Source organism: Melanerpes formicivorus, unplaced genomic scaffold, assembly GCF_026170545.1.
Source record: "Melanerpes formicivorus ecotype bairdi unplaced genomic scaffold, bMelFor1.0.p_v2 SCAF_24, whole genome shotgun sequence".
Classification (NCBI taxonomy): domain Eukaryota; kingdom Metazoa; phylum Chordata; class Aves; order Piciformes; family Picidae; genus Melanerpes; species Melanerpes formicivorus.
In genome coordinates this window covers 9,574,542-9,585,105 of record NW_027142376.1, presented here as the reverse complement: position 1 = coordinate 9,585,105, position 10,564 = coordinate 9,574,542, and the positions used below count along the sequence as shown (strand labels likewise).

The 10,564-nt window shown below is 45.8% G+C and overlaps 1 protein-coding gene and 1 long non-coding RNA gene across 5 annotated transcripts in view; one reads left to right on the top strand and one right to left on the bottom strand.

The window, feature by feature from the left end:
- Positions 1-785: 785 nt before the first annotated feature.
- On the bottom strand, positions 786-4,904 carry LOC137448376 (uncharacterized). Its single transcript, XR_010989060.1, has 3 exons — positions 4,380-4,904; positions 923-973; positions 786-829 (listed from the first exon to the last, which is right to left on the bottom strand). It is a non-coding gene; the product is annotated as an uncharacterized lncRNA (long non-coding RNA).
- A 193-nt stretch (positions 4,905-5,097) lies between these two features.
- Positions 5,098-10,564, top strand: part of DNAJC13 (DnaJ heat shock protein family (Hsp40) member C13) — a 51,253-nt gene continuing 45,786 nt past the window's right edge. For 2 of the 4 annotated variants that reach the window (XM_068152863.1, XM_068152861.1), the window contains exon 1: positions 8,080-8,152. In XM_068152863.1, the coding sequence (XP_068008964.1) occupies positions 8,151-8,152 (2 nt within the window). In that variant the 5' untranslated portion in view covers positions 8,080-8,150. Of the gene's footprint in view, positions 5,340-8,078; positions 8,153-10,564 lie in introns of those variants that run through there. The other 2 variants (XM_068152862.1, XR_010989059.1) reach the window with 2 other exon arrangements.

Sequence of the window (10,564 nt, the reverse complement as noted above, 5' to 3'; positions counted from 1 at the left end):
GGGAAGGACTGCTCAGGATCTCAGGTAGTGATAGGACTAGGGGGAATGGAATGAAGCTGGAGGTGGGGAGATTCAGGCTGGATGTGAGGAGGAGGTTCTTCACCATGAGAGTGGTGAAACCCTGGAATGGGTTGTCCAGGGAGGTGGTCGAGGCCCAGTCCCTGGAGGTGTTTAAAAGCAGGCTGGATGAGGCTCTGGCCAGGCTGATCTAGTGTGGTGTGTCCCTGCCCATGGCAGGGGGGTTGGAAGTAGATGATCCTTGTGGTCCCTTCCAACCCTGAATGATACTATGAATGATACTATGATATCAATGCCAAAATTAAAGGATTACCCAAACGGAAGAGAAGGGCCTGCTGCAGCCAAGAGGAATGGAATGAATATGAATACAGCTTAGCATGAATCACTGAAGATGCTCCTTATTAATAATTCAACAAAAATCAGTAACAGTACCATGATGCTAATTAGCTTAGGCTGCAGTTATTATCAAGCTATGAGCTGAGACACCAAACAAGTTATCATTGAACGAGTCCATCAGGAACTATCTCTGTATTTCCTGATACATATTTAACTTAAATGTCATTAATATATTCCTACATCAATAGGGAACATCCAGAAGTTACATTTAATTAATCTCACAGAGAAGATAAACCATCAATATTAACTGCATTTATTTTTAGACAAAATATATCAGGATACACAAAATTTGCTGTGGGCTTTGACCTGAGGGCAAATTGCCAGCACAGTCTTAATGGACCTTTGGGGTAAAGATTTAAGCAGCCATATGGGTTTGGTTCCTCTGTGGCCCTCTGTGTAACCTGTGTTTTGGCATCTGCAACAAATTTGGAGCAACAGAAACAAAATTTGAGAGCAGTTTTCAAATGTATCTTACTTCAGTAGTTTCAGATGGGACTTGGACACTTACCTCTCTCTTGGCCCTTCAAAATGCTTTCCATTATGCTCTATCAGACAAGGCCTGTAAAAAGGCATAAAAGCATTATTGTTGTTATTATCTGGTGACCTAAAACCACAACTATTAAGCATATATCCCTCTTAACTACCCTAAATTTACACTAAGCTGTGGTGTACTACTTGGATACAATCTTTAAGAAGACTGGATAGCTCCCCATCACTTTATGGTAGAAAATCAGTTCTCAGAGTGAATGGTGCTGCACCCTCCTATGATGTCGTGATGCTGTGAGTAAGAAGGTCCAGTAACTAATCCTAACTGTATGAATTTCTCCTCTTATAAAACAGGGAAGAAGGTGCAGGAATCTATCCTGTCTCCAGCAAGCTAACACAGATAGTAGATGCCCAATCATGGCAGACAGGAGTTAATTTGTCTTTTGCTCGCTGTGTGTAGGGTAAGTGGAAACCTTCTCTTTGTTACTGCTGTAAACCACAATCTATCTGTTTTATTTAAAATACCAGGAGCTCTGCTGCTGTGGGTTGTATTTATAACCATTGTTTGCTGCTGCAGAGAATCTGTCTCTGTGTGCTGGCAGAATTCAGCCACCCTAAAGCAGAGCCTTTCAGCTGATATGCTGGTCACAGAAATAGCCAGAGGAGTGTTAATTATTTAGTAGTGGGTTGGAACTCTCCATTCCTTCCGGATTTCAATAATTGCATAGGAAGGAGAGATCTTGCTCTCCAGACTGGAGGTAGCCTGAACTGGAGGTAGCAAATGACAGTGTTCAAACTCCAAGGTCAGACTGACATTTGCAGTACTTCTCCAGCTGAAAGATCCAGAAGCAATGAAGATAAGTTCACTTCTTCAAAGTGGATGGAAGCAATGCAATACTTTATCTTTCAGGAAGGCATCAAAACTGTGTTTTGTTATTCTTATTTTAATAATGAGAATGGGCCCAATAGGGCTCCTGTGTCTGTGACTGGGGAAACTAGAGGTGAAACACTGCCTGTGTCACAGCTAACAGCCAAACTGCCACTGATTTTAATGGAGAAAGGATTTTGTTCACCTGCTTTTTAAAGCTTCTCATGATACAATTGTAAACTTTAGCATTGGAAGATGGTGTTAAAATTACACCTTTTGTATTCTAGGCTTTCCACAAACTCTAGGTAAATGGAAAAAACAAAGCTGTATCTCTACAAATAACAAGCAGTATCAATCTCATGACCACTGTTGTCCAGGCACAATTATGATCTCACACACACTTTACAATTCAACAGTTATGGAACCCTGGTCTGCTTTAATTTCTGAGAGATCTGTTATCATGGTGCACAACATCATCTCCATAACTTCCTGCCTGAACTGCTATCTTTCTTGTTTGCTTTTTCTCTGAATAACTTCAGGTTGATTCTTTCACTTCCTGTCATATTTTCTCACTCTTAACCCGCATCCTCCCTTCCCTTTATTGTTCTGCACAGTAATCAAAGTTAATGTTGCCACTTACACAAAAGCCTGTCCACAAACAGACGAAGTGCACAAAGGAAAATAGGCAGATAAATCCAGAACTTATTACTCAAACACTAGCTTGAGATGAAGAAATATGATGAAATACAATCTCTGTTGTCTGATCAAAATCTGGCTATGAAAATATTATTTCCTCCTTTGTTAAGATCACTTTGTTTATGCAAATGTCTTTTTCTGGCCTCAAGTAATAAGCATCTAACAAGCTGCTGCTTTACTTGCTGTGTTTTACCTACCTGTATTACTAACATTAAAAAGTCTTGAGACAAAATCCAACCCTTCTCTACAAAACAAATCCTCCAAGCCAACTAATCAACCAGAACAGAAAAAAAAAACCCTCTTCAAGCCCCTCCAAAAACTATTCCATGCACTCAGAGTAACTCTTCTGAATCACATCACCTCCCTCTGAAATTAGACTTCTGCAATTTCTAGCATGTGAATAAAACATTACATCTTCTTTTGCCCCTTAGAGCTCTGTGGCCAAAAGTGATTTATCAGCTTCCTCAGAGTAAGGTTATTTTCCCATTAGTGCCATTTTACTGTGGTACAGAGGACTAGAATTATGAAAAGAATGCCTTATTAGTATTTAACTATCTTTTGTAAAACATAAGACATGAAGGATAGCTTATGAGATGGAAAAGGAGATTTTAAAAAACAGCAATACACTGCCTGTGATTTTAATCTTATTTTTTTTTCTACCAGATAACTAGTTACAGTTTGCTTCTCCATTCTCTCTTCACTTGCAGACTGTGAGAATACTGTTTTAAAGGAAAGACATGGTTCTGAATTGAGTGGAATTGAATAAACTTTATTTATTTAGAATAAACCAAACCAGGTTGGAAGAGACCTTCAAGATCATCACATCCAACCCATCAACCAATCCAACTCACCCAAACAGCTAACCCATGGCACCAAGCACCCCATCAAGTCTCCTCCTGAACACCTCCAATGACGGCGACTCCACCACCTCCTTGGGCAGCACATTCTAATGGGCAATCACTCTTTCTGTATAGAATTTCTTCCTAACATCCAACATGAACCTCCCCTGGCACAGCCTGAGACTGTGTCCTCTTGTTCTGGTGCTGGCTGCCTGGGAGAAGAGACCATCATCCACCTGTCTACAACCTCCCTTCAGGTAGTTGTAGAGAGTGATAAGGTCTCCCCTGAGTCTCTTCTTTTCCAGGCTGAGCAACCCCAGCTCCCTCAGTCTTTCCTCATAGGGCTTGTGTTCCAAACCCCTCACCAACTTCGTTGCTCTTCTCTGGACTCATTCCAGCAAGTCAACCTCCTTCCTAAACTGAGGGGCCCAGAACTGGACACAGTACTCGAGGTATGGCCTAACCAGTTCCGTGTACAGGGGCAGAATGACCTCCCTGCTCCTGCTGGCCACACTGTTCCTGATGCAGGCCAGGATGCCATTGGCCCTCTTGGCCGCCTTGGCACACTGCAGGCTCATGTTCAGCCTACCATCAACCAGCACCCCCAGGTCCCTCTCTGCCTGGCTGCTCTCCAGCCACTCTGACCCCAGCCTGTAGCTCTGCATGGGGTTGTTGTGGCCAACTCAGCAAGCATGGAGATGACACCAAGCTGTGTGGTGCAGTTGACAGGCTGGAGGGGAGGGATCCATCCAGAGGGACTCGGACAGGCTGGAGAGGTCAGCCCAAGCCAACCTCATGAAGTTCAACAAGGCCAGGTGCAAGATCCTGCATGTGAATCAGGGAAATCCCAAACACAAGTCCAGGTTAGGTGAGGAGTGGCTCAAGAGCAGTCTGGAGGAGGTGGCCTTGGGGGTGTCAATTGGTGACAAACCTCCCATGAGCCAGCAATGGCCACCAGCAGCCCAGAAAGGAGCTGTATGCTGGGCTGCACCCAAAGTGTGAGGGGGCTGGAACTAGATGAGCTTGAAGGTCCCTTTCCAAGCTACACCATTCTACGATTCTACAGAACTACTTACACCAGTCTTTAGGCATTTTAGGGAGAAGGTGGCAGGCTGCTACACTGCTGCTGTACTTTACAGAATTTGGAGCAAATCCTATGTCTGGTGCAGAGTACAGAAGTCGATGGAGAGCTTGAGAGGGTGGTTACCCAGCCACATGAACCATCGAGATGGGATTTCACGTTAACTTTGTAATCACACCACCGACAGGCATCGTTCAGAAGTGTGCTTCTATTGCTCAGTGTGTCCTCCACGGTCTGGTGACGTGCTCTCTCAGAAGGAGACCACAGGCTGCTAACGCGATGCACGCACCTAAAGCCCCTCTCGCTGCCTGCCTACTGCCCTGACAAGCACAGATCAGCACCAGGCCTCTGGAGCGCAGCGCCGGGATGTGCTGGAGGCGGGAAAACTGGCGGCGGCGCCGCTGTCCGTCAGCCTAGAGCTCCAAGCCTCCGGGAGCTGGGCACCTCCGCAGCTCCTAACTAGCCCCAAACTAGCTGATTTAGTCCAGACAAATGGTCTAAGCCACGTTAACGCAGACCAGAGACGGCCCCGATCCCCGCCCTCGGGCATCTCTCCTCACAGCTCTCAGCCTGGCGCCTGCGCGCGGAGCAGCCTCACCGCACCCCGCCCCTGCCCTCCGCCCCGGTTCCCGGCAAGGGACGGCAGCAGCGAGCGATCGGGGAGGGCGCGGCCGGCGGGGAACAGCGGAGGGCGGGGGTACATCAGCTGACCGCGCCAAGTGACGGCCCCGGCCGCACGGCGGCTGCGCCGAGAGGCTTGGTCTGGGTGCCGGAGCTAAGATGGCGGCCTCCAGCGCCCGGCTCTGAGGGAGTTAGAGAGGGAGAGCGGCTGCTGCCTGGCCAGCTGGAGGAGGGCTCGGGCTCCGCTCACTGGCTCTTCAGCCTTGTCGCCGGCACCGGCGGGAAGTGCAGCGCTGGTGGGGGCGGCTCCGGGCGGCGCAGGCTCCCCGGACAGGTAAATCCCGGCGGCGGCCCCCGCCTCCCGCCACAGCCCCAGGCGGGGCCGTTCGACACCGAGGTGCGGCTTGAAGCCGTGCGGGCGGGGGTGCCCCTGGCCGCTGGGTGTGAGGGAGCGGAGCAGGGCTGGAATAACGCTCGGTGCCGCCTGGAGACGGATGCTTTGGCCGACAGAGCCCCCTAACTCCTTGCCCCAGCCATGGAGGGCGGGCATCGGGGGGCCACTGGGGCCTGAAGCGACGAGCAAGCGTCCCCTGCGGGCATGAGCTCCGAGTGTGGGACCTCTTTTCTTACAAGCCACTCTCCTGCCCTTCTCTTCCTGTACCTCACAGCAGAGGAGAGGCTGGGCTTGTCTCTAGCCTCAGCCTGCCTGGTGCCTTCCTGCACCTGATGCCGCTTTTGTAGCCACGGGGCAGAGCTGCTCCTCTTCTCTGGAGGAGCTCTAGCGTGTCCATTAGCAAACCGCTCGTATGCTTGCCTCTTGGCATCAGGTCAAAACATACCCATCGTGAGATGCTTTGGGAAATAATTTGTAAGGAGTGGGAGAGATGAGGAGGCTTGCTCTCAGAGAGATTTTGTTTTATTTTTTGAGTGGTAATGGGATGACTAAAGGGCATGAGCAGCACTAAGAGCATCTCAGAAAAGCTACCCTTAATGTGCTCGTTTTTCTAACGGCTTTTTTTTTTTAAGATTTCTCCCAGGGATGCTTTTCAGTTGGGTTTTGTTTTCTGAAAGTCAGAACAAGGAGGCGTGCTTGGTGCTCTCCTGCCTGCAATGGGCTGCCAGCAGTCTGGGATAGACTTTGCTGTCAGATGGTGTGGAGCTTGCACCTTGATAGCTGTGTCTGTACCCAGGGCCAGGCTCTGGGCCCCACGAAGCCTTGTCTTAGTGTGTCAGTTTTGGGGTGGAGGGCTGTTGGATGTTGTCAGCTTGGTGCCCTCAAACTGAGGGAACGTTTGAGTAGACTGCTTGGGGGGAAGCACAAGCATAGAAGTTTATTTGGAGCTTTCCTGTTAATGTGCTTACTCTCTGCTCTGTAGCTGCCTTTGAAGCTAATGTCATCTGAAATGTGTTTTCCCTTTTGTACTCTTTCTCAAGCACAGTCTGTGGCAAGGAGTTTGAGAAGTTGAAGTTGAGTAGAGAGCTGCATTGTTTCCTGTTACTTAGAACTAATTAAATAGTAGTATTTTCCAGAAAGTATTCCTTGTTTTACAACTTAAGTTCTTTGAAGATGAAGCCTTGATAATTAGAAAATTGCCTGGATGGACTACTTGCATGTAGTGAGACACAAAAAAAAAGGAGGAACACTGTTGGAGGGCCTGCTGGTGACTCACATTTCATCTTTGAATTGAGTTAGGAAGACTCAATTCAATCTTCCTGTTCAGTCTTCCCCAGCTTAATTAAAAATAACAGGACCAGTAGTGCAGATGTAAAACCTCTGCTTGGCTCTAGCCCAATGCAGTCTGTAAATACACATCTTGGTCTAATTGCTGCCTGCTATAGTTACCCAGAAATGTCTGACTCCTCATTACTGCTGAGGTTTTTTTCCACATGCAACAAGTTTCTAAGTGTTTGGACACTCAGAGGTGAGTATGTCCCTGTGTAGCGTAAGCTTTCCAGGAACTCTGCTGTGTATTTCAGCCTTACTGGAATAAATTTCTGAAGATCTATTCCGCATGTATTGCTTGCTTTCCTGAGTGTCATGTGGTGGTTTTCATAATTTCCAAACATGCATTTGTCCTGAGGCACTGAATCACTCTGTGTTTCCAGATTTTAGGCAGTGTGCTGGGGATTGCTCTTAAGATCCAGATCTGTGTTCCAGACTGAGCAGGCTGTTTTTCTTATTACTTGGGTTTGAAGCTCACTAAGTGAAGCTTACTGACTTTATAATTTTTCAGCTGGCATTCAGCTATATCTTGAGGTGCTAACTTTCAACTGTTTAACCTCTCAATTTGCTTCCAAAAGCCTCTTTTCTTGCCAGACCCCAAACTAACAATTCTACTTCCTCACTAATAAAACTGAAATTGGAACGTCATTCCAAAGAAATGTGACAAGCTGGCTAAACCATGCCTGTAAGGAGAGCTTTTCTCCCTCCTCCCATTAGTGAGTAAACCCTCTTATGCTCATACTCACCTGCCTCACTGGTGAATCGTATTGGTTTGTTGATACAGCAGAGTGCAAATGTAGATGGCAAATAAAGACAAAAGTGGAAAATTCTGTTTATCTTCTGCACTGGCCCTCAGAGGAGGATAGACACTGATGTCACCATTTCTGCTAGTGGCAAGGTTGAAATTCTCACCCTGTTTGTATCCTGGACTATTGAAAGTGGCAATCCTGCTATCTCTGAGGCAGGCTACACTGATCCTTTTCTAAGGATCTGGTGGGTTTTGCCCCTTTCCCTTGCAAAAAGGGCTATTAGTTCCTGCACAAAAGAGTTCTTGGTCTGTTTCCACCACTAACTAGGCTGTAGCACTTTAAGAGCAGAATGCTGTTCAGGGCAGAGCAAAAAGTTCAGTGCTAACTCTTCCAGTTAGCACACAGCAGTGAAAGAGGCAGAGGAAACCTGGACAGCTAAAACATTTCAGTGCAGAAAAACTTATTTAAATAGTGCCTTTAAAGCTGCAGATGAGCAGATGCCTGGAAATCAGGCTTCAGACCTTTAAGCTAAAATGGGGGTGTGAAGAACCACAGATTAACAGAATCTTGCTTTGGTTTTCTTTCAGTGCTTTGCTCTTGTTTCTTTCCATTTGGTCCCTGTTTTTATCCTCTTCACATGTCTTCTCTCTCAGAAAAGTGACCCTTGAGCTTGATGTGAGTATCTATCCCTGTGTAGTATATAGATTTTTCCAGGAACTCTAAATTGTGTATTAGCATTGCTGGAATAAAGTTTTAGAATGAAATCTCAGTTTATCAGCATTTGTCTCCACTGCCTCCCTCCCCCTTGCCCTGAAATTTCAGTTTCTTATCAGCATTTCTCTTCCTCCTCCCTTCAGTGGAACAGAATCATAGTCCTGTGTGGGGCTCTGAAGTGCTACCTGAGCATTTCAGGTTAAACATGCACTTCAATATGCAGCTTTGTGATAGTAGAGGAATAATATGATCAGGAGAAAAGTCAATCTGAGTTCTGCACTAAACTTTGAATCTGTCTCCAAACTTCTGGCTTTGGATTTGGTTACAGCTACGCCTATTGCTTTGATTCTTGCAAGGTCACAGCTTAGCTTCTAACTCTACAAGTGTTAGTTTGAGACTGACTTGTCTCTGCTCCCTGAAATAGATTCTGTTTTTCCAGATAGCAGTTATATCTGAAGAATGTGAAATCCTGGAAAAGTGGGAAGTGTATGCAGGTTGAGTGCAGCCTGTGTAATGTACCTGTCCATGTAGGTTCCATCTGAAACAGAGGGAGTCCTGGCAGCAAGTCAGGCCCTTTAGGTGCTGCTGTTTCTGGTATATGCAGCGCACACAAAGGTGGTCTGGTTTCAATTCTTTCCTCAAAGGCTGTTTTACTGCTTCTTACAGTACTACAAGGATGAAATAGGAAAGTCTTTCTGTGCTTCTGCCTTGTGAGAAAGCTAATTAAGTTGTCCAGGTATTGGAGGGAGTGCTTTAGTTAGACTCCCAACCAAAGCTGCAAATCAAGGACAATGTTTTCCCTGCAGGAGCTTGATGGTGTGACTCGACTTTGCATTCAGTGTGCTCTCTTTATCAACCAGGTGGAACATGTTTATAAACGGTTCTTTTCACTGAGTCTTGCCTCTGCTCTCGTAGAAGTAGAACTGAGCTAGGTGTTTCTCCAGTATTAACCTTTGAGAGCATTATGCAATATCTAATGGCTGTACCACAATATGCTCAAAAGAACCTTTGGAGTCGTGAGTTTCTGTAGCGTGTACCCCAGGACACTAAGATGATCATGCTTTTATGGGCAAACTGAAGAATTTAACTACAAGATTGGGTCAAGGCAGTCAGCCTTCTAAAGGAGTCTCACATACAGGAGAAGGTGGTAAAGGTGACAATGGGATCTTACCTGGGGAAGTTCCTAAGAGATGGCTTAGCAGGTCCCTGTAGCTTACACTGGCAAAAAGTCTGAAATGTATTCCTAACAAAAGCTGATGGGAAGTCGAGGGTTGTACTATCTCAGGCACTAAAATGGGAGTGTATCCCACTGTAGATAGTATATGGTAAGAGTGATGCCACACTGTTTTTTGCAGCAGGGACTGAAGGGAACTTGTTCCAAAATGTCTTTGCCTTTGGCATGAACTATTTTGTTTTCATCTTACTCTTACGATAGAACTACAGGCAACAGAAAAAAGTCTTCAATGTCACAGTTGGCAACACTATGCTATTGTTAACCTGCTCTCTGTTGAAATGCAGGCACACGTGTACAAGAATGAATTGTTACTAGATTTTGGCACATGCTGCCTCTGTGCTGGCCTCCTGAGTGGGAGAGACAGCTACAGTCACTGTCCTGAAGCACAGTGCATAAAGCAGGGAAGCTTGATGGCTTCAGTAGCTTAATGCAAACAAAGAAGCAGCCTAGTGTATTTGTCACTTGCACTGCATGTGGGCATTCCATGAATCAGTGTCCTGAAGGCAGTTAGCTGCTGGTGGTGAAACTGGTGGAAGCCACTGCTAGTTCACAAAGCAATGTTTCTCAGTGTTGTATTAAGACTGCATGTGTGCAAGGTGATGGTTGGGTCTCGGAGACTCAGAGTTTGTCAGAGGACTCTGGTGTTGGCTGAACTGGAATTAGAGCTAAATAAGTCTTACACCATACACAGTGGAGCTTGTCTTGTAATAAGTCTTTTCTTTTTACTAATACATTAGTCAATGTCAAGAAAATTGTTTAAAGCAGGTCTGAAGACTGAGTTTGTGGCTCTTAGTTTTGTGGTTTAGAGTTCTCTTCAAAATCAATCAGAGCTGAAATGTGCCATTATGCAGCAAATCTGTGCAGTTTGGACAAACAATGTACTATTTTGATGCTTATCCACAGCAGTGTTAATACAACATAGCTTTTAAACCAGGCAAAAATGGAGAGCTTCAGGAATAATGCTGTTAAATATCTTATCTCCTGAAACTTCCCTTCCAAAGACTGGATTTAGGGAATTTAACTGGCAACAACTCAAAGGGGTATTAACTCTGAAGACCTGACTCCAAGTTTGAGTCATTGAAATGTATAAATGCTGCTTTTGTTTTTTCCAGAGGCAGTACCACAAGTTCGCTGCAGTA